General features: G+C 32.3%; 3 protein-coding genes across 5 annotated transcripts; all 3 read left to right on the forward strand.

Annotated features, from left to right (window-relative positions):
* Positions 1–3,543: 3,543 nt before the first annotated feature.
* On the forward strand, positions 3,544–6,348 carry LOC128160352 (uncharacterized). Of its 3 annotated transcripts, none has more exons than XM_052823672.1 (5): positions 3,544–3,627; positions 4,438–4,540; positions 4,987–5,211; positions 5,720–5,845; positions 6,071–6,348. In XM_052823672.1, exons 2-5 carry the CDS (start codon positions 4,471–4,473, stop codon positions 6,265–6,267), a joined length of 618 nt encoding a protein of 205 aa, XP_052679632.1. In that variant the 5' UTR covers positions 3,544–3,627; positions 4,438–4,470; the 3' UTR covers positions 6,268–6,348. The 3 variants fall into 3 exon arrangements, with proteins under 3 accessions (XP_052679632.1, XP_052679626.1, XP_052679640.1); XM_052823666.1 differs by having other exon boundaries at positions 3,562–3,627; positions 4,453–4,540; XM_052823680.1 differs by having other exon boundaries at positions 3,568–3,627; positions 4,456–4,540.
* Positions 6,349–10,429: 4,081 nt separating this feature from the next.
* Positions 10,430–15,525, forward strand: LOC128192437 (uncharacterized). The gene is made up of 4 exons (XM_052865099.1): positions 10,430–10,496; positions 14,337–14,564; positions 14,717–14,842; positions 14,941–15,525. The coding sequence occupies exons 1-4, from the start codon at positions 10,430–10,432 to the stop codon at positions 15,138–15,140; spliced, it is 621 nt and encodes a 206-aa protein (XP_052721059.1). The 3' UTR covers positions 15,141–15,525.
* A 3,467-nt stretch (positions 15,526–18,992) lies between these two features.
* On the forward strand, positions 18,993–22,765 carry LOC128164799 (uncharacterized). Its single transcript, XM_052828802.1, has 4 exons — positions 18,993–19,194; positions 21,071–21,346; positions 21,465–21,590; positions 22,505–22,765. Exons 1-4 carry the CDS (start codon positions 19,128–19,130, stop codon positions 22,699–22,701), a joined length of 666 nt encoding a protein of 221 aa, XP_052684762.1. The 5' UTR covers positions 18,993–19,127; the 3' UTR covers positions 22,702–22,765.
* Positions 22,766–24,721: the final 1,956 nt, after the last annotated feature.

The following is a 24,721-nucleotide window of genomic DNA, read 5'->3' on the forward strand; positions in this document are numbered from 1 at the left end:
TATTGCATGTATTGTACCTTGCAATTTACCCTGAAGCAACTTGCTGTGTTGAATAAACAAAAGCACAGACTGCGCTTTTGAGTAATGTTTGATAGGATGATGCTACTTTTACCACGCCTAAAGCCTTTCTGACAAGCGGAAAAGCAGCTACTGGAAATGCCCGAGATTTGCATCAGGTGTCGCAGGACTGAATTTATCCCGCTATATCTGTTAGACATGGCATCCAGTCATAGTCATGTTGTATATTTTATTTGATAAAATGAACTATATCGGAAAGGACATATATGTAGTGAAAACAGTCTCGATCATTCCTCCATTCTTTATTCACTCAAGACCAGTTCACTGGTATATAAGGTTCATATTTAACACACATATATACAAAATGAACAAAGAAACATGCAAGAATCATTAGTACATGTTTATGTAATAAAAATTGAAAAAGTGTAAATATAGTAGGTTATATAGCCTTTTTTAGTATTTAGTACGGGTGTGAAACCTGGAACCACATGACTAAAGAAGACGTTAGACGTCTTAACTCTCTCCAACACGGAATCTGCAAGCAGATCTTTAACCTACCAAAACCTACCAGATCAGATATAGTCGAGCAATACATGAACATTCTACCAATCAAGGCAGAAATTGATACTAGAAAACTCCTCTTTTTAGGAAGACTTTGCCGGATGAACACTGAATTCCTTCCCGAAAAGATCTTTACCTCACGCCTGTTCTCCTTCCTGTACAACCTAAGTGAGACCCAGATGGGCTTTATTCCTGACGTCCTACAACTTCTCCAGACCTATCAACTTACAGATTACCTGAATACATGACTTTCGGATGGATTATTCCCGTCAAAATCCGCCTGGAAATCGACTGTACGCTCATCTGTCTATACACACCAAACTCTACAACGAATCGAACGAACAGCATACGATCCGGACTTCTTTCGCTTTAATGCTGTTTTCAGCACCTCTAATCCATTTATTATGTGGCAATACATCAATTCATATAGTGAAATTCAAAACCTCAAATTTACTTTCAAACTCATAGCTTCCAAACCTCTACAGACTTCGATAGCTTGTGTGTTGTGTGGACATTTTGTTACCGACGTATTTTCGCACGCTACCATCTCTTGTCCGGCATTAACAATACAGCATTCCAATTGGTGGAACTCGTTGACAAGGTCTTTTACCGTACACCTGGAAGCGGAACTCAGCGGCCTTCCGGAAGACGACCTTTTCCTAATACTCCTAGGAAAACAAACACTGACAGTTCTTTCTCAAGCGGAGGAAATAGAGTTTAGGAAATTGAACTCAAGACATGTTGTGACTTCTTGCGCGGTCTATAACAGACTCCTTGGGTAGCTCAATTCACAGCTCCCACCCCATCAACTTATTTAAAACTTTCTTACATTCAAAATAGATGTAAATAATCTCATCCCTACATGTAACTTCATTCCTTATCACTACTTATATGTACATACATATCTTCATTTTATAATTTTGACTCGTTGACTGTAATTTACTTGTTGTTTGTATTATTCTAATCTCCATAATGGAGGAAATAAAAGATGAATGAATGAATGAGTATTCATCAACTCCTTAAACTTTATAATATTGGGAAATTCATAGGATCTCTTGGACAAAAACTTTTTTCAATCGTTTGCGAGATGTGTATACTTTAAAATGTGATGAAATTCACCCCTACGCTCTTACGATAACACATTCTACATTTATTTAGATTTTTATCAATATTATTCCATTTACCTGTTTCCATTGAAAATTGACGGTTACAGGTTCGAAATTTTGTGATTTGTAGATCTCTAGACGACATAAAAATACTTTCTAAATTGAAATTTGTTTTTAGAGTTCAATAATTAATACATTTTATTAGTTTATTAACTATACCTCTCCACTCTTGGACAAATTGAATTTGTATTTTTCACTGACTTACGCAAATCATAAAACTACATGCATGATGCTTGATTTTCCTACATATAAGACAACCCACATGAGTTGTACATACTGTGTATACATTTTATTCATGGCTGTGAAAAGATCAATTTTTGTAACATCTGTAAAACAACAATAAATTAATAGATTACATTTGGTAAGTTTACAATCATGGACTGTCAAAATTTTCGCTCCGGCACATTATTATTTTAATAACATTTTCATCTGATTTAAAAAAGCAGTGGGATAAAAAAAAATAGTTAAGAGAAAATTAAGTCTTATTTACGGTTATTGCTTTAGTAACATTCATCTAAATGTATACATTTATGAGGTCTGATTAAACATTGTTTTTTATGTTTAACAACTTTCTGGTTCTATCACAGCTTTCGTCGTACAAGTGTTGGATGTCTGTAAAAGTCAGTTAACACTTGTAAGGTTAAAAAAAAAAAAATGCACAAGATCTGTTTTTTATTGAAATTTTTAAAGGAGGGTTTTGGTTTTCCTGACATGATGTTAATACACAGTTTGCTATGCTCTAAAGTTATACAAAAAGGTTTGCTAATTGTACACGTTTTTACTGATCGGGACCTATTCAACATTTCACCGTTCAGCTCTCGTGTGACTTCTTTTTTCTCTTAAGATACTCTAGTAATAGAAAACTGCTTTACCTTTCTCCTAATTTTGCCATAAGAAACATGGAGGTGATTTAGTGCAAACTAAACGTTGTCAGTCTTTGTGTGTTAACATTTAACTTGGTTATCTTCATATGTTTAAAATTTATTGCGTTTATGTACAGGCGAATCGGGTTTCTAATACATGTACTTTTAACAGGCACAAAAGTGTAATTCAGATGGCAGACACATTGATACAAAAATCCCTTATTTGGAAATCAAATATTTATTCAGAATAGGTCATATTACACGTAAACTTGACGATCAATGTATGAAATTTATTTTAAATCATGTCCTTTAGTCTTTTAATGTTGTATAAAAATTGGTATGTAGCCTAATAAACAAATCACTGAAATTATCATGAAAATTGCATATTAATGAAAGACTTTTAATCCATCAAAATGTGTTTTTAATCCTGTCGAATATGAAAATGTTATACAATGTCTATGTTAAAATCAAACAATCCTTAATGCCTAGTACTTACAAATGTTGAAAATGTAAGTTCAATTCAAACATTTCAATCTACTTACACGTGCCATGCTCTAGTAGTTTCTGGCTAATTAAAACCACGTGAACACCTTGATATTTGATTGTGTAACCTTAATTATGACAAACAGGAAAATTAATTACGTCCAATTCCAACGTTTGAAAGATTTTTTTATGAATGTATGTGAATATTAAATTAACAATTTTTTTATATATTGAATATATCGTTCTGCAGAAAAAAAAATTGGAAATGTACATTTGTATGATATTCTTTGTAAAAGGTACATATACATGTAGATTAAATCATTTTATACAAGGTTATATTAAATTCCCCAAATATATGTTAATCAACTGCGCGCCAGGGAACACAAAACCGATGTAGCATTTCTAAAACATGCATCTTTTTCTCCTTGTTTCTGAAATGAACCGCAAGACCAGATATAATGTACATGTATAATGTTGTTCTCTGTTGGTGGCATTTGTTGAGAGTGTTTCAGGAATAAACAATATACTGCTGTAAGGTAAGATTAATGGCGCTGTTGTTTACTTTTAAATTCAGAAAATAAACGCTGACTCGGAAAATAAGCTTTTTCAAAAAAATAAAAATGGGAGAGAGTTAATTGATGACATTAGATTTTCTACGCGTAGCTAGACTGCTCGTAAAAAATTTTAACATCCCTCTTCATGTACACTTTTACTTCTGAACAGAATCAATTTGATCTATGATAAAACATGTATCTCCAAGGTTTATCCCTATTACTCAATTACTCAACGTTTCTCTCCATTTCTTTAAGCATTTTGAAATAAGGAAATAGGTTTTTTTCTTCTGACTTCTGATACAATTGGCGGTGAATATAATTAATACTAAATAATTTCAGCAGCTGTACATGTGGTGATTAATTGTTAAGCAATATGGATGGATATTTGCATGCTAAGCAGATCGGAAAAGAGAGAACCTCTGTACTTAGTAAAAAAAAATTCCAGTACCATTTATATTGTCTCTATAATGATACATATTCCAAAGCAAATATAACGCAATTCGTTTGAATATTTAAACAGACAAAATATGCCTCAACAAAAAGAAAAATTAAAAAAATTATATCAATTTATTTAGTTGTGGGCTTTTTAGGTTAAATACGCAATTCAAAGTTCACGAAGGTCAAGCAAGATGACGTCACTACTCTCCACCAATCCTATATTTGTCTTTATGTTAATTGACATGTCAACTCTTAAATGAGTAATAGACAACCTTCAGGTTTTTTAAATATTAATTTGCAGTATTTGTAAGCAAATCAAAAGTCGGAATGACTTAAAAGTTTGTATAAATATAGGTTTGGTTTCTCTAGCAGCAATACCTGTTTAAAATGAACGCCGTTACACTAGCTTGTGTTGTTCTCTGTCTCTCGTCTGGTCTGGAAGCCAGAACCTATGGAAGTAAGTTTATCGCCATTCATTTTACTTCTGGTTCAATATTTTGTTGTTCAAAGATTTATCACTAAATAGTTAGATTCTTTAAAATAGCGGAATGATATTAAACGATTTCTCAAATCATTATCTGTTAAATGATTTTGATGTGGTATAAAAATTCTTTCGATTGTTTGTGTGTTTGATTTGAAAGGTAACATTTATCATTTCAATGTTTTTAAGGAGGGGATGTTAAATAATTATATTTTAAAACAGTATCATTTATGAATTTTAAAAAAACCCAGTTAATAGTATGCACAAGTATATATAATTGACAAGCATTATCAGTTTTAATCCGCCTTTTTCAATATAAATAACTGGTACATATGAAATTTCATCGATGTATATTCAAAATATGACCTCGTCTACCATGTAACCAGCTTGACTTTACTTGTATTTTTCATTTTTTTTTTTAGATCCATATCGCCGGCGCGGTGGACCAGTCACACCAATTATTGAACCTTTCCCCGACCCCAACCCTGGACCATTCCCCCCCATTCCCCAATCCCCAATCCCCTGTCGATTCGGTCTTCAGCTAAATCAACAGGGACTGTGTACCAATTTCCTCGGCAATCAACAGTGCGCTGCGGGCTTCGTCTGTTTATTTGGGCCAGCTGACGAGCCTGGGCCTTGTTGTTTAAGTGAGCATCTGTTTTGCTGTTATTTTAAAAGTTTTAGTGTTTTTGAACTTATGTATTTTCTAGGAATATGTTTTGTTGTGGTGTTTTTGTTTGAAGTTGGCTTTTTCTTACAGTTCTTTTTTGTTACGTTGATGTAAGTTAAGCTACAATTGAACATTTGAGAAGTCACTTTGTTATACTAATAATGTGTCAGCATATATAATTCTGTATAAGTACAGACAATGAACGAAATACGAATGAAATTCTGACTTGAACGTTACATCTTTTGGATTTTAAAATTTCGTTCCGGCTCTGTAAAAGAATTATAAAAAGCCAAAGTTTTACGAACCCTTTCCAGTACTAAAAAAATATTGAATGTTATTTTTTGAATTAATTTTTTTTTCAGAATTCATTATCGAAATTAATTCATATAACTAGAAATACATGTACATCAAACGGAATGTATTACACTACATATGTTATTATCTCTTTGAAATAATTTTTGACTCTTTATCATTTTTATTTGCAGGAAACAATCCATGTCGTTCTGGAAACCCATTCCAACTTGGCGGTAACGCTGTAAGCTGTGACAGACAGAGTTGTCCAAGTGGATTCAGATGTAACCGAGGAAGGAACTTTGCAGTTTGTTGTCCAGGTATATCTCTCCGGATTGATTGGCCTCTTGATGCTAAACTAAAATAATCCTCATAAAAAAAAACCAAACAAAAACTAAAACACACACACACAACTAAATTGATACAGATGTTCATTGACTTATATTCTTTAATCTTTATTCATTAATCTAGCAAAAAGTAAAATTTTTAATATTATTGTTAAATTATTATTACTATTATTATCATTAATATCTTGTCCGTCGCAGACGTCCTCGGACCCAACCCTGGACACGATCTAAGGCCCTGCCCGAATATATTTTGTGCCGCAGTATTCATCGAACCAGAATGCAGAAAGGAAGTCATTACATCCTTCAATGGAGTCAGATGTCTGGGATGTCCCCAAAACATTTGCATCAATAACAATGGATATCCTAGGCCAGGACAGGGAGGATATGTGGGTTAATTGTAGTGATAGTTATATTATTTACATGTACTAGTTTATCTGATATGATTTTTGAATGGTCAATAAATACGTTGTTTTGTTGTTAAATTGTTATGTCTTTCTGCACTTCAATGCCAATATCGATCCGTTAGGTTATTATCATGAACAAAGCAAGGTTACAAGTAAACGAATCGAATGAATATGGTTATCTCATTCTCATAAGTATAGTGGTTCTCAATAATAAATTTTTATTCTGAAAAATTTGTAAGCGGGAATTGCCGTTTGCCCCTCTAATTTTAGATCAATGTTGAATTTCTGTATAATAAGTGAAAAGTTTCTGCCAAGTAAAGAAAAGTCCAGACCTGGGTCTAGTGGAATCCTATAAAATGATTAAATGTCCAATATTCTTTTGATATGACAGTGGAATTTATTAGATGTAAAACCTTTTTGGTATCCTTTATTTTTGCGCTTTATGAAAACTTTGGCACTTTAAAATTATATCATACAGAGTTTTTTAACAATTTATATCATAGACTTTTGACAACAAAATCAAGTATAAATTAATTTTCGTTTTGTATTTTTTAAAAAGATGTCATTAATAAAAGCATTTCAGTAGAGGCCACTAGTATAGTATTTTTAATTATCTGTATACACTAAATGACGTCGATGCAAGTATTGTATTAAATACAATATTTGGCATATTGTGAACGTAAATTAGGTCCTGCTGTATTGCAAGATTGTCTAATGTTGCACTTCCTGTTTTGGATTGCTGGTGACTGGATCAGTGCAGGAGAAATGTAATACAGTGGACATCCTTCACATGACACATATATACTTCGGGCATACCTCCTTTCTATATTATTAGAAAATAAAAACTTTTTTTTTAAATTATGAATTACAGGTGACACATTAAATAGTTAGTCAAAAACTGCATTTTTTTAAAAAAAATACAGTGCATGGTATATTGGATTGTCAAAATGTTTAAGAAATAAATTACACATATGTCAAAACAAAATGGTTAGGAATATATTAAACCAATCTCCATTGCATACTGTTAACCATAAAGTGCTTAGTTCAAATGTTGAATATGGAAGACAGGGCTCGACAGTTTAGACTAAACCATGTACAGTGTATGAAACAGCTATCAGGGTAGAGCACCGTCTTATTTACATGAAAACTTTACACTGAGATCAGCTGTATCTGTACCAAATACCAGAGCATCCTCTGATGATTTTTTATATACATAATATATTATGTTATTTATAACAACAAAAAACGAATGTTTCACATAAATTATTTTTATATTATAATTGAAAGAACCCAACTGGAAAGAAGCTTTTCATATCTATCAATTATGTTTTTCAAACAGCATGTCTTTGAAATGATAACCATTATTGAAGCGTACTGTGAATATTATGTATGTTTATATATATATATATATATATATATATATATATATATATATATATATATATATATATATATATATATATATATATATATATATATTCTTTTTTGCATATTATTTGATCAAAAGTTTAACTCTATGAAATATATGGTACATAGATTTATTTGGTATCATGTCATCATATACATAAACATACATAATATTCACAGTACGCTTCAATAATGGTTATCATTTCAAAGACATGCTGTTTGAAAAACATAATTGATAGATATGAAAAGCTTCTTTCCAGTAGGGTTCTTTCAATTAAAATATAAAAATAATTTATGTGAAACATTCGTTTATATATATATATATATATATATATATATATATATATATATATATATATATATATATATATATATATATATATAATGAAATGTCTCTCGGTCTCAATGGTCCTTTTTTAAAAAAAGAAATAAAAATGTGTATTCATACTCCAAAGTTTCTACAACTCAGCATACCTCGATCTTTTCGTTGATAATCGGGCTCTTTGAATCCTCAATCGAGATTCAGATACAGGTGAAAGACCACCCACCTGAATAAAAAAGAAATACAGTCAGTTGAGGGTCTTTCAGAAAAGCAAAAACACATCTATGTGAACAGGCACAGAAGGCTATGTATGGGGTCATCAGGAAAATAAGGCAATTTAATTTACCTGTCGATTGTCGATTGTCAGTTAGACCTTTTTGATAAAGTAGTAACGCCGGTATTATTATACGGATGTGAAGTATGGGGCTTTGAAAACATAGGAATTATAGAACGTATTCATTTGAAATTTTTGAAACATATACTGAATTTGAAAAGCTGTACCCCATCATACATGGTTTATGGAGAAACCGGAAGGTTTTCGTTATCTGTTAATATATATACTAGAATGGTTTCATACTGGGCAAAATTGTTCACCGGGCCAGAAAATAAAATTGTTCATATACTTTACAAATACTTATTGAGCCATGAAATAATGACTTTTCTAAAAACCCATGGATTGATTGTATACATTCTATTTTTGATAAGTGTGGTTTTTCAAACATTTGGAATGAACAATGTACTGTAAATGTTAATTGGATTACAAATGGTGCCAAGCAAAGGCTTAAAGACCAGTTTGTGCAGAAATGGTCGGCTGATATTGCAAATTCTTCAAAAGGTCATATATATAAAACTTTCAAATTTACTTTTGGATATGAAAAATGTCTGAGTATTCTACCATCAAAACTTCGAAAAATACTTGTTAAATTCCGTACGTCGAATCACCGACTTCCTGTAGAAACTGGTAGATGGTTAGGCATTCCTCTAAAGGAAAGATGTTGCACATTATGTAATAACAATCAAATAGCTGATGAAATGCACTTTATATTAGAATGTAATGCTCTTTCATGTATTAGACAAAAATACTTGGAACCTAGATTTTGTGAAAGACCAAACACTTTTAAATTTTGTGAATTATTGTCTACTTTAAAACTTTGAAAACTTAAAAAACTTTGTTTATTTATAAATGAAATTTTTGAATCAGTCTGTCCTCCTTGAACATTTGTACTTTTTTCTCATATTTTTTTCTCTCTTATTTGTACTGTACATGTACCTCTGACTCTATACCTACACTTGTAAATATTTATATATATATGTACCTTATGTACCGTCATGTCGACGGTTTGAGTGAAATAAATTGAATTGAATTGAATTGAATAGAAAGCTACATGTCGAACAACCTTAGTAATAATTGGTTGAAAGCAATTAGAAGAGGCACTTTTATTTACACTGGCATTAAGCACTAAAGTCAAACTCAAGATTAGCAAAACAAATAATTTATTAGAACAGTTGTGTCTTAAGAAACATTTTCATCGCTGAAAACCGAATGCAGGAAAACCTGAAAATATGTATGTAAAAAATAACAAACGCGAATTCATTTAAGCATTGAATCATTATTTTTTGAAAGATGTGGTCTCATAACTGCAACGGTGTGCGCAAACAATTTGAATAACGAGCGCTAGTAAATAATGATTTAATGCTTATATTTACGTTGTTTTTTTTTAAATTTTTTCTCTTTCCGAAAACATGATTTATTTTTTAAAATCTGTGCCTTATTCAACGAGTAAAGAGCCATTAACGGAAGAGCCATTGGAACAGCCGAATCATGCTGACAAAAATAGTGCACAGAGATTTGATAACTTATAATAGAATTTTATTTTTCATTCTGTAATTTGATGAATTTACTTTTGGTATAGTTACTATGAAATTAATTTAATTCATTTCACTGTTAGAATATGTATACATCAAGAAATATTAATCAGCGTAAGTATAATATCAGGTCGTGATCTAGATTGAAGTCGCGAGGAGATTCAGTCATACGAAAGGAAGACTGTATTCATACGCACCAGGTTTGGTGATTGGGTCTTCTGTGTTATGCGTAAATGTCACTCAAATAAATCAATGCAATTTGATAGGGGAAAGAAAGTAAATGTAAATATAGTGCAATAATTCTTTATAAAGTATTTAGAAAATAATATTGAGATCTGATACGTATTTTGTCTTAAATAATGAATAAATAAACATACAAACGCGTTATGTGCCCCTAATGTTAGTTGACATGTGACTCATAAATAATTCATAGGAAATTTACCGTTTACCAACGAATTTCTTAAAAATTGCTGAACTTCTGAGCAAATCAACTTTCACGTGGTTAAAATTTAGTATAAATACGAGTTCAGTTTCATCAAAAACTAGCGCCTAATTAAGATGAACCTCCTTACGGTGGCTTGTGTTATTCTGAGTCTGTCTTTTGGTCTGGAGGCCAGATATAGTAGTAAGTTTACAATTTCGTTCTTGATTTTTTTTTAAACTGAATATAGATATTTAAAAATCTGATCACTCCATTTGTTTGTCAGACGATTTTTTGGAATAATTGTATGTCAGGTGTAAAAAAAAATAAATAAAATACATATTGTCTTTTTAATGAAACCTAAATTTTGTTTTCTATATACTTCATTTGGAAATCAGACAATATGCATACTTGAATGAGATTGTTGTAAGTGTTGTTATTTTATATTATTTGTTAATTCTAATTAAAATAAGTTTGTCAACATTAAAATGATTGATATACACTATACAAGTTTGAAATTCAAAGTATTTATTTATTTCAATTATTTCAATTTTATAAGACATTTCTCAAATGAAAAGGGCATTTATTGCAATATATTAGTTAATATTCATGGTTTCATTGGGAGGTGATTTTTAAATTTATCTTTCTAACATTTAAACATTCACTACAGGTATATGTTAAACGTTTCGAATCTCTGCCTTCGTTTCAGAAATGAATTTGACACAAGATATAATCATTATATCAGATATATTTACTATAAGAAAATGTAATCTTTAAATCGTGGGTACATCTTAAAGTATCACTCGGAAACTATCATTCAAATAATTTCGACCATTGTTTTGACATTTGGCAAATAATAAGCAAAAAAAAAATTACAAAGTAGTTTCGCCATTTGTTTTTTTCAATTCAACTTTAATGATTTGAACATATTTTTATTGTACAAAATACAATTGGGATTGGTCACAAGTTCTATAACTTAGACCGCCCTCTCCCAATACAAAGATATGATACAAAATATGTGTACACAACATAAATAAAGGTCAGTGGATATAATGGACGTATACATAAATGCAATTGACATGTATATAATAAACAACGGTGTACTAGTAGTTATAAGATCAGTTAAATCTTTCAGTATTTTTGATAAAATTATAAACTAATGTAAATAAATGCTTGTTTTCATTGTCACTTATTGAACTGTCACCCCAAAGTAAAACATGAGTATTGACAATGTTAAGATTTACAATTTGAAAAACGTCATTAAATAGAACATTTCTAGCATCTTTATATTTATTACATGTGAAAAAATAATGGTAAGTATCTTCGAGCTTACCACACGAACAGAGTGGACTGTTGATAATATTACATCGAAATAAATCATTATTTAGTGCACAATTGTGACGAAGTTTAGTGTGAATGATATTCAAAAATCTATCCCCATATGTAAAAAAATTAGGTCTAGTTCTACATGTAAGTACATTTTCATTTTTGACAGAAACATGTATTTTTTCCTTAAAAATGCGAAAAGAGTCGCTTCCACGGACATCCGTTGAAAGCGCATTCCATTCATCAACAACAGTAGGAACAAACGAAGATTTATACAATTCCAAACGACATTTTGGTATAATGTAATTATGTGCATTTCTGGTAGAATAGTTAGATACATTAGCACGCTTATTTGGAAAAATATCCATTACATAACTGGGTAAAAGGTTTCGGTCAATTTTATACATTGTTTTTAGCCTGGATATTTTCCTTCAACTATAAAGCGTTTCCCACCCTGTTTCAAAGTAAAGAGATTCCCGAGATGCAAAAATAGGTAAACCTGTAACAATTCTTGCTGCAATCAATTGTATTTTTTCTAATTTGTCTGAATCATTAATAGAACAACCGCCCCATACATCAGATGCATATTCTAACTGAGGCCTTATAAATGAAGTATATAATAGTGACAGTGATTTTCTATTAAGTTTAAATTTAAGTTTTTTCATTAATCCCAATTTCTTTTGAGCATTTGCTATAATAGAATTTATATAAGATGACCAGGAAAGGTCCTCAGAAAATATAACACCTAAGTGTTTATGGGTGGGTACGAATTCCAAATCGCATCCTTGAAATTTTAGCGTAGGGGTTACTGTGTTAGGTTTATTACTAAAATAAACAGCCTTAGTTTTTGAAGGATTAAAATTTAAAAGCCATTTCTTAGACCAAGCCTCTAAAGTTAAAAGATCCCGATTAAGATAAGATTCCATATCGTGTACATTGATTGCAGCATGTTGAAGGCTATTATCATCTGCAAAAAGTCTGCAAAATGTTAACATGTTATCTGCTATATCGTTTACATAAATAAGAAATAACAATGGACCAAGGACAGAGCCTTGAGGCACTCCGGCATTAATAGACTTAATAGACGACAGCACTTCACTATACATAACCCTTTGCTTTTTATTTACAAGGTAACTATTAAACCATTTGAACAGATTTCCAGTAATACCATAGGTATGGAGTTTAAACAATAAACCTTTATGCCAAACGCGGTCAAATGCTTTTGACAAGTCGCAAAAAATCATACAAGATTGACCTTGATCAATTGCTCTTAAAATATGGTCGTACGTTTCTATTAGCTGATAAACAGTAGAGTGACCCGGTAAAAATCCAGCTTGATACTTATAAAAAAGATTATTATCATGAAAAAAGTTATATACATGTCTAAAAATAATTCGTTCCATTATCTTAGAAACACAACTTAATAAGGAAACAGGTCTATAATTCGACATTTGTGATGAGTCGCCTTTCTTATATAAAGGTAAAACATTGGATATTTTCCAGGAGCTTGGAAATGTACAGTTTTTTAAAGAACGATTAAATAATGAACATAGAGGCTTTGCTATTGTATACATAGTATTCTTAAGCATTTTATGACTTATGTTATCTGGCCCCACAGCTTTGTTTACTTGAATGATTGAAATAATATCTATCACATCTTGTTCAGAGATACATACATCACAAATAAAATTGTTGCATTCAGAGTTGAATTCAGGTAATCTAGTGTCATTGTCGTCTAAACATGAAATGGAGGAAAAATAATCATTAAGAACCTCAGCCTTTTCTGTATTGGTATAAGCTATTGATTGATTACCGTTTTTAAAGGCAAATTGCAATGGGGGAATTTCGGTAGACATTTTAATATCAAAAACATTCTTCAATAATCTCCAGTATAATTTGGAATTATCTTTACTGGAATCTAAAAGATTAATTTCTAAATTGTTATAATAATTGTCAATTGCATACTTTTTCATATTGTTAACTTTATTGCGTGATTTTTTAAACTTTTGCATATCTAAAGCGTTTCTAGAATTTATTGCAATCTTCCTTAAACGGTTTCTTTGTCTAATCTCTTTCCGTAAGGCTGAGTCAAACCATGGTTTATCTTTGGGTCTGATAGTTACAGTTTTTTCGGGAACAGATTTCCTAATATGCGATAAAAATGTTTCTGAAAAATTGTTGGCAGCTTGATCTACATCATCGGCCCCCATTATTAATGTTTCCCAATCTGTGTGTGTAATAAGAAAATTAAGTTTATCAAAATCCGCATTTTTGTAAAGCCAAACTTTGCGCTTGTAAGCACTGTTTAGATTTAAATTACTTTTAACATAAATATATGTAGCTTTGTGGTCACTAATAGTATGATGCACATCTAAAACTCCAGAGTCGAAAAATGAAACGTCACGTGTTACTAGAATTGGGTCGATGAGTGTGCTCGTGTTTTGTGTGACTCTTGTCGGTTCGGTGATTATGTTTTCTAAAAAGTGACTGGATAGTAAATCTTTGACCAAGTGAGTGTGTGGGATATTTAAAAAATCAACATTTAGATCTCCAACTACAATAATCTTGTCAAATTCATCATAAGCTTTTTCAATGGACCAAGACAAATTTCTCCAAAAGAAGTTATCGCAATTTGGAGGCCGATATGTACAACAGAGCAAAATATTGCAGGTAGGGTCACTTATCAACTTTAATAATATCCGTTTATTCTCTTACCAGATCAATACAGACCTGGTGGACCAGTCACGCCGATTATTGAGCCTATCACTGTGGACCCAATCAACCTCGGACCATTTCCCCCCAACCCCCCTTCCACTCTCACCTGTCAATATGGTCATCAGATAGATCAACAAGGGCGATGTACCAATTTCAATAGCTATCAACAGTGCCCAGCGGGCTTCTTCTGTAACTTCGGGCCCGCTGACGAGCCCGGGCCTTGTTGTCTAAGTAAGTAATAGAGTAACATTATGGATAAAAGTTATTGATTGTTAATGTTGTGGTTATCGTTGCTTTGTTATTATTTTGATTGTTTAGCTTTTGGTATTGTTGATACTTGGTGAAATCATCATTTTAATGTCTCCTCGTTGGGATCTTTTCAGGAAACAACCCGTGCACTTCAGGTGTTCCCTTACAGCTTGGGGGTGATGCTGTGAATTGTGGCAACGGCAGATGTCCCACTGGGTACAGGTGTTCAACTGGATCGAGTTATGCCGTTTGTTGTCCAGGTATAGATTTTTAAGTCCATACACACTCTTTTCACTTTTGCATGCACGATAATTCTACCAAGCAGAATTTTAACTGAAGACGATCTCCTCTTTTTCAGATACCTACCCAGGCCCCTCTCCCCCCGTTGACCCTGTGGGGCCCTGCCCCAATGTATTCTGTCCCGCTGTTATCATTCCTCCAGAGTGCAGAAAGGAGACCTTTATATATAACAACGGTCGAAAATGTCAGGGTTGTCCTCAAAACATCTGCCCGGTGGACAATGGACCTCCGCCCGGGAACGGAGGATATGTGGCTTAAAGAGTTCAGTCGTTCTAATAAATATATTGCTATGATTATGCGTGTTTTGTTGATATTTTTCTGCTAGGGAACTCTTCTTAGATTTAATCTTTGTAATTCAGATCTATGTTGATATCTATTTATTTATCAATTTTTGACGGAGTGGGAATTTTGCAAGAGACTATATAGTATAATGATGGCATAGATTCTAATCTATGAATATAGACTTATATAGAAAACGTCACAAAAATGGATTATGAGATTGAAGAAAAACACCTTCTACTTTATTTTTCCATATATTGAATGCTGAATAGAATTTTTTTTTTAATGTTATCTTCTTTAAAAAAAGACACAATATTATCTTGAAACAGAATGTTTATAGTAAACAGGTATTTAACATAATATTATTGTAAATAAATGAAATGAATTGCAAGCTCTGTTTTTGCTTTTAGCTCGACAGCCGACATTCACTGTCCATTAGAAAACCTGTGAACAACAAAAATGGAAAGATGAAATTAGAATTTCCAGCTCAAATTGTGACCATACCCTGTTTCTTTGACTGTTTTCTGTTTTTAACCCCCCCCCCCCCACCCGAAAAAAAGAAATAAAAAACAACAGAAAACCCATATGTTTGACGATTTTATTTATACATGTCAATGCATTCTGTACGAATATGCTTGGTTTGCAAGGAATAACAATTTTTCTAACGAGCTTAGGGAAACCTCAAATCAGAACGCGGTGAAAAATTGCGTAAACAATGCAAAAACAAAGTACCTGTCAAGTAGAAACGAAATGAATAATGTTGACTGCAAATTTAAAAAAAGATCACCTCAAATTAAACCACTTAACCACTGTGCACTTTATAAGGCAAGACATACCTCTGAAATGAATACAATTATAAATGTTGTGGCTATCATGCCTTCGAATTGATAATACTAATATACATGTATTATATACAAGTACAAATCGCACTCAAGTCAAACAAAGCTATTTTCTCACTAGTACAATCAGTTTCAAAATTGTCACTTCTGGATTAAGGGGTTAAGTTATTAGGACGGGAATGAAATACTAGTAAGTAAATATTTGTTCATTCATTGCGTTGTGTCAAGACGAGTAACTTGTTCTGGTGTCTCTTCCAACTGCCAATTACTATACATGAAGTTTTCAGCTTCTCACCCCTAACGCATACTACTTTTTTATTTATCCAATTGGCAATCACATTACAAATGCAATACTGTGGAATCATTAAATTTCTTGGTGGCTCAATTTTCAAGGAATTCGTGGGTATCTCTCATCCACGAATTTACATCATCCACGAATTAATAAAAAAGTGTATAGAACCATATGTCCTTATGTTGGTATTAAAGAATACACGAAATTATGTCCCCAAGAACCAATCCACGAAAATTGGCCCCAACGAATTATGATGATTTCACAGTAATCTAAAATGCTCTTTTTTGTTGAAAGAATCATGATCATTATTTGGGCTTTAAATTCAGATTTTCCCCATTTTTTTATCATTGGGGTATCTTGAATGGTCAACCAAAATTTGTGTGTCAAAATTCAATAATAAAATTCTCTAAGTAAGTTCATCCTGAAAAAAAAATTAAACAACCTATACTGCACTGCACTATTTATCACATGTACTTGTGATCCTTGTCTGTTTCTTTGTATATACTGAATACTTCTGTTGAACCTCATATACCAGTGAACTGGTCTTGAGGTGAAAAAATACTGATTACTGAATAGAAAGCTTTTTTAATGACTGTGATAAACGCTAGAAATTCCTTTTCTGACGAAGACACAAATAAGCTTGAAACAGAACTTGACAAAATAAAAAAAACGTGGCATGAACATTTTATATGTAACAAAGAATTGTGAGCTCTTTGTTTTGCTTACAACTCACTCCAACGACATTCAATTAACAAACCCCTGTGAAGAATTACAAATAACAAATATTAAGTAATTTGAATTTTTTAGCTCATATTTTGACTTTGCCTCTTTAAAGGGTGGCACACTAAACCTTAAATAGGTATCTTTATTCAGCAGAAAATATACTTGCTTATGATACATGATGGATAAGATGTATACAAGTCAAGTAGGCGAAAACATTCAATTTTAGATTTAAAAAATTATTTTTTGAAAAATTACAATGTGAACAAAAGTTTCGGGCGGATTCGAACTCATGATCATCGGTTCACGAACAAAGTGCTTTAACCACTATGCTATGACGATCTAAACCCAAATATATTGATACAAACAATTTAACAAAACATTAAAATCGCTATCTTATGACGTAGTGTCATAAAACGTTTAAGCCTAGGTGTAGTGAGATACCTTAATTTTGACTTCTTTTATGTTTTACAATGAACATGCAATAAGTTGTAACTGCTAAAAACATGAAAAACAATGCCATTGTCAACTAGAAGTAATAATTATGAACCTGTATACAGTGTTATTTTGGCCCCGTGTAATTTTCGCCATTCTACACTTGCAAACAGTTTCGCCCGTTCTATTCGTTCAAACTGTTGTACAATGTATCTAATGAAAGATCATTCCAGACATAAGAGATCGCCCAGTCTTAAATTCGTCCGTTAACAAGGGCGAATGAGCGAAAATAAAACGTCGGCGAATATTCCCTGTATACAGTACACATTTATGCTAGCATTGTTTATCAAGTTGTTTTATTTTTTACTTACGCTCAGCAAAATACGTATGACGAATTCATTTATGACGTAATATTTGTACAAAGCTGCCTATTTACAAAAATCTTATACAGTGTATAGGCAGAAACAATATTCCTCAAATTTTGGGAAAACCCCTATCAGAACGCTGTGATTAATTACGTAAATAAGGCAAAAAAGGCTCCTGTCAAGTAGAAAATAATTGGTTAATGTTAATTGGAAAACAAAAACCACCGCAACAATTAATTACGGTGTAAAGACCTCTAATGAAAACAATATGCACTTTATTACGTAAACACATCGGCATATCTATAGCCCAATATCTCAGTATAGACAAATGCATTCAATGAGAACTCAATTAACGTAAACAGAACATGCTAGAATGAATGACAATTTTAACATACATGTATATTTCTGGTAGGAATAAAAACCAATATTTACATTAAGAATATCTATTCATATATAAATGAAGAAAAAAACCCTTCATCCTCCAACCAGCTAATTTGCTGAGGAACCTTGAGAGCCAAAGCGCTATTTGGATTAAAAAAATCTAACTATTATTTTTCTCTTGTCGTTACTTTTCCCCACGGATTTGTGACTTTATTTGATATTTCTTTTTATATGAGATTAGGATTGTCAATTTTCATGAGTTAAAAAGGAACTGCGATTAATTGAAACACGCGATTAAGATAAATTTTAGGAGTTACTGAATTTCTATATCATCGATCTATATGTCATAAACACAGTGAGTTTTAGTGAAGCATGTGATAAAGATATCTCTTTAGTCATACTAATGAACACCACGGGCTATCATTTATACTTATCAACGCCATCATTACCATTGATCTATCGTCGGACTAAATGAATTCTTCATTGGTAAAAAAAAAATATCATGGGTTGACTGTACATCGAAGATACTATATATGTGTTTGATTTCCCATGAACAGAAGCCAAAAGGTCGATGATTTATAACACTTTCGATAAAATCATTTTGTCATTTTAGAATTGTATGTGTATTTTCTGTCATTTTATGATTGATGGCGATTTTAAAACAAACGACAGATGTGTATTTCAAGCCGAGTGCAGGGAGTGAACCATTACGTGACACGTGCACTCTCAGCGACGGTAGATTGTGCAAGACTTGACTAATTTATTAATTAAAACACATTTAAAACATGAATCCCTTGGCCTCGCCTTGCAAATTTGTTGGTTTTCCAAAACCGTGAACAGTAAAGCAATTAATTAGAATGTTTTTAAAAACTTTGTGTTTTAAAAGCAGAGTACTTAAAGACTGGACACCATCTGCTGAAGGCTAAACTTTAAAATGCACCTTCTAACGCTGGTCAGTTTTCTGTTGGTTTCTTCTTTTAGCCTAGCTGCCAATTACTATGGTAAGTTGTCAAAAATTTAATTGATTTCTGTTTTGTGCTGACGTAAATTTCTTTATACTAGATTTAAACTTGAATTTCCTTTGGATTTTAGGAACTGTTATAATGTTATTCTATAAACTTTTGTTCCATTATTTTTAAACTTGATCGTTTTTTCAATGCTAGCAACATGCAAAGCCTATGTCACATGATCATTTTTACATTGCATACAGAATTGAAATATTAATTGCAAGTTAATACTTGAAATGGATTTCTAACTATCGGCATATTACATTCTTTTAGCCGTGTCATATCGACCTTATTTAAAGCTATACACGCTATAATTTACGTCAATTTTGAATGACAGTGAAAACGCATGTGTTTGTCTACTTATAAAAGTTATCCTTAATCTGTAAATTACAATGGTGAATTCCATCTCGTTACAAAGATATAGATTTTTAATTGTTTATTTTCCTGTCAGGAAAATATACCTTTTCATGAATATTGATGAAGGAAGAGCGAAACCGACCTCATTGCGCATGTCCGCGGAGAACTAGGTGGTCGTTATTGTTTGCCTAATTAAATATCCAACTTGATTTTTAATATGCTTAACGGTCGTTAATTTGAAATACATACATGTATAATGAGTAAAATACGTTTGTCATTCACGATACCCTTACTTCTGCATTAACACTTATAGGATCTATAAATAGCACATAGGGGAAACACACAGGTCTACGTCATTTTTTTTAAAGGAAGTATTATTTTCATATCTACTCACAGGCTTGATTTTTTTTTTTTGTACTCGTATATCGGACAAATTTATGCTTTACTGAAAATATCCTTTCCTTTGTGAAACTATCACAATTATAAAGATGTTGACCCTTCACCAGTTTTGGTATGATATACTAAATTTAGCTGTCGATATCACGTGATAGATTGATATTCACGAGGAGGCATTACTTTCCTGGCAGGAAAATAAATATTTTTTATTGTTTAATATTTGATATATTTGTTACGTGATCGAATTGAGCATTATAATTAACAGCATAAAGGTAACTTTTATTAGTAATCAAACACATACATTTTCCCCTTTATTCAAAATTGACGCAAATTATAGCGTGTATAGCTTTAAAGCAATTGACTGGCATAGCTGTAGTTACCACTGAGTATAACTTTTGTATTTCTTTTGGAAGTATAACAGTAGCTATTGAAAGTCGCTCGTAGACAAGAGTCAAGACTGATAATCCATTTGTCTAATACATGTAACAGTGTGTAATGTTCAATCTGCACAGAATACTTGGTAGATATCCAGTGGTCGTTTTGTCGAGTTTTTATACAGCATATATTTTAACTTTATTTATGATCATGTACTGGTTATTCATAAGTATTCTGACATTTTTTTTACTCATATTCTTTCTAAAAGGGTTACACTCAAATACATAAACGTGAAATTTTCCACAGATTACGTGGAATTGTTTACACCAAAAGTTGGTCGTTCTAGTTAATCTACGTATATTCTCGATTCAATACTTGTCATCAGATCCGCTTATAATTTTCTGAAAATAATGGCATTTTCGGAACAAGACTTAGTTTTTTTTAAAAACAAAATTAGTTGTTTTACGCACTTATGATAAGAAGAGACCACATGTAAATTGTCATTGTCTCAATTTAGGATGAAAATTTTTAATTATATTTTCAAACAAACAATTTTAATGGTCTGTCAAAAATTGAATTGCAGGGGTTGCAAGCGAGATGCAGAGCACACAGATCTTTGCTATGTATACAAGACTCATGCCAAAAAGAGCAGAACTCGATAGTTGAAGACAATATTATTTTTAGCATTTTTTGTCATTCCGTGATATTTTTGTGAGTTTTTGAGTTTGTTGTTTCCTTACAGGTGGAAGACGACCAGCCGGTCCTTCTCCAGCCGGGCCTTCACCAGGCGTTGACCCGTGGTCTCTCATCGTTTCCGGTTCAAAACACCCATGGCCTCTTGACCTTTCTGGACCCGACAATAACATCCCCGTCGGTCCTACACGTTCCACCTTGACCTGTGAATTTGGTCGACAGCTCAACCAACAGGGATCATGTCGGTCACTCTATATGAGCAACAAGGCTGCCGATTGTCCGCCAAATTTCAGCTGCCAGTCTGCGTTCGGTCTTTGTTGTTTAGGTACACAGTTTCCTAACTTCCAAGACTTCAGTCACTTGTACAGTGTATTTTATTTCAAGCACAACTTTTTTCAAATTAATTCTAACAATTTAATATTTTTGGGGCATTGTTTTTATAGTTAATAACCCATGCTCCGAAGGAAGGCCCTTGCTCTCCAATGGCGAGGCTGAGTCATGTAACACACAGATCTGTCCTACGGGGTACACATGTTCTAGAGGAGACCAGTATGCCGTGTGTTGTCCAGGTAAAATTACATTGCACCAAACTGTGTTTATTCAGATCATGTAAAGGCAGTTTATGAAAGGTTCACAGTTAAAATATTTTATAGGTATTACTTCATAGTATATGATAAGTATAATTTCACTATGCCTGTTTTTGTCATTGAATTACTTTTGAATTTGTTCTTTTAAGACTCTTTATAAGGAAAAAGTTATAAATTATTTGGAAATATTCCATTTTCAACTTTCAATAATTACCCCTTTTAGAGTCGTTACATATTAACATGTACATATGATAGTAATATGCCACCTACAAGTATAAAAAGTTTGAACATGTCTTAAGACTATACATTTTTTTTAAAAAGCAAAATGAAATCAGTAGTCAATATTGGATCTATCTATACGTAATAGTTTAATGTTTTGAAACTATTTGGGTCCCAATCAATATTCTACCAATTTGAAATGTGTTGATTAATGTAAACATGTGCTTAGTGTATATCTGTAACTACTCTCAGTACTTTGATTTTATATCTGTTACTATTTTTCAGTACTTTGATTGTGTGTTTGTTATTGCTCTAAGTACTTTGAACGTACCGGTATATCTGCTACTACTCTCATTACTTCGAGCGTATATCTGTAACTACTCTCAGTACTTTGATTGTATATCTGTTACTGCTCTTAGTACTTTGATTGTATATCTGTAACTACTCTCAGTACTTTGATTGTATATCTGTAACTACTCTCACTACTCTCAGTACTTTGATTGTATATCTGTTACTATTTTTCAGTACTTTGATTGTGTGTCTGTGACTACCCTCATTACCTTGATTGTATATCTGTTGCTGCTCTTAGTACTTTGAGCGTATATCTGCTACTACTACTCTCATTACTTTGATTGTATATCTGTTAATAATCTCAGTACTTTGATTGATTTCTTCAGAAGTCACCAATACCGATCAGTACCCGAGAACCACTTCCGGTCAGTACCCAACACACCCTCAGCCCTGCCCAAGTGCGGCCTGTCCCTATACCAATATACCCCCAAACTGCAGGAGGGAACGAGTCATAACCTATAATGGGATCAGATGTCGGTGTGCACGAAACGCTTGCAGTAATGGAGATAGGACTTACGGTTGATTTTTAAAAAAAAATTTATAGATTGAATATACACTGATTGTATTTTTGTAATAAAAATGTTGTATCCTCGATGCAGTTTTCTGTTTATTGATTGTTAAACTGCAACATAAATGGAATCAGATAAAAAATTTGATAAACTTGAATCATGTACGGGAAAATACCGTATAGAACTTGTAACGCGCACAAAAACTCGCGCAGGTATTGGATTAATTGATTTAATTTCCCAACCCGTTCTATGGATTAAATTGTTATTATTGGTAACAAAAAATGGCATGTCAACCCCAATTTTCCCGTGGATATATATCAAAGTAAGGTATAAAAAAAAAAAGCCCACTCCGATTCTAAAAATCATTACTTTTATAAAATACGGAGGTTTTTTATACAATCATTTAAAATGGGGAGCGTCTAAAGTATATATAAATACAGTTGCTCGCTTACTCAATACTTTAGCCATGTGTGCGAAACTAGTAATCGGCTACCCACGAATGTGTTATGGCTGATTTTAACATAATTTTATACTTAGGTATTGCAAGGTCCTGCATCACATAATAGGAATTATAAGTTAACCAGTAACACATCGTAATTAAGATTTATCAGCTTCATATTTTCGTGGTTCAATTTATTTGGGAGAGAGACCCTGTCCCTTGACTTTGAAATCTGCTTGAGTTAAAAAAAAAACCCCAATATATTGACGATTGGTCAAAATCCGACTAAGTATTGAAAATGTTAAGCTAGAAATATATACTGTTTTCCTTAGGAATTTATTGCAGCTCAAAAATTGTTCTGCATAAACCGTGTAAATTTAAAAATTGAAGGAAGCTGAATCAAAAGTGGGTTGGGGGTAGTGAGAAAAAAAACGTAAGAATTTTGATTATGTTAGAGATGGCATTTACCAAAAATACCTTACATCTATGTTTCGCACTTCGGAAGGCAAAAACGAGTAGTGTCGATGCATTAATCATCTTGTTGATTAATAGATCGTTAACTGGAATCATTTTTTCAATCTTACTTTGCTCAACTGTGTATAATATTTAGTGGGTTCCCTATGTTGCATGTACTATATATACATTGTATAACAAAACACATCAAATCACGTAAGTCAACTTGACCGAAATATAAGGCAGCATAAACAGCATACTTGTTAGTTTTTTCTTGAACTCAAGGAAACGGAACACTTTCAGTAATGACACAAAATCAAAGTGGACAACTACTTGAAAATCAAAGTGGGTTCGCGTCACGTGACTCGCTAGGTTTCTCAAATTCTGTTTAGTTTTCACACTGTGGTATACTGTTCATTGCTGTGTACAATGAACACCTTATAATTTCTGTTATGGATTTGCGAACAGGCGAAGGTAAAATATATTAATTAAATATTTTTACGAGCAAGTTCAATGTGCTTGCATAATGTCTTGAATGTTTCAATGTATTACATTGAATTGATATACTCAATAATGTGACCTTTATTCGATGTAAAAATGTTCATAGGACAACGCCTTTCAATCGCAATTTACGTTTAATCCATATAAACGTATTAGTGTTCTAAACCTAATACATAGATTGAATACACTATTAAGGCAGTTTTTTTTAATAGAAATACATTAAAAAGACAGAATATAGTTTTTCTGCTTACAGTTGACATACATTAGTAACATTGAAAAATATTTTTTTTCAGGAATGCTTTTGATATGATCAAATTTAAAATTTCTCACAATTTAATTATAATACATGTTTTTACTCATCACAAATAAACCGGTATTCTTACCAATTCTTTACACTTGTAACACTGGTAATATTCCACCCAAGCGGATGTTCAACCCTTCCGGAAACCCATATGCGATATCTAAACGAGTTGTCTTTCTTTAGACAAGAAAATCTGCTTTGCAAAAATCAAAGGTGGACTCTTGTTTCACCCACGCAATCAATAAAAACATATTTTATCGCTGAGAATATATAAACTTCCTTACAGCATTCTCCTCAAACATTTTTTGCAAAGAAAACGACAGCTCCATGGTGTGTGAAT

The sequence above is a fragment of the Crassostrea angulata genome, chromosome 1 (assembly GCF_025612915.1).
Source record: "Crassostrea angulata isolate pt1a10 chromosome 1, ASM2561291v2, whole genome shotgun sequence".
In the NCBI taxonomy this organism is placed as follows: Eukaryota; Metazoa; Mollusca; class Bivalvia; order Ostreida; family Ostreidae; genus Magallana; species Magallana angulata.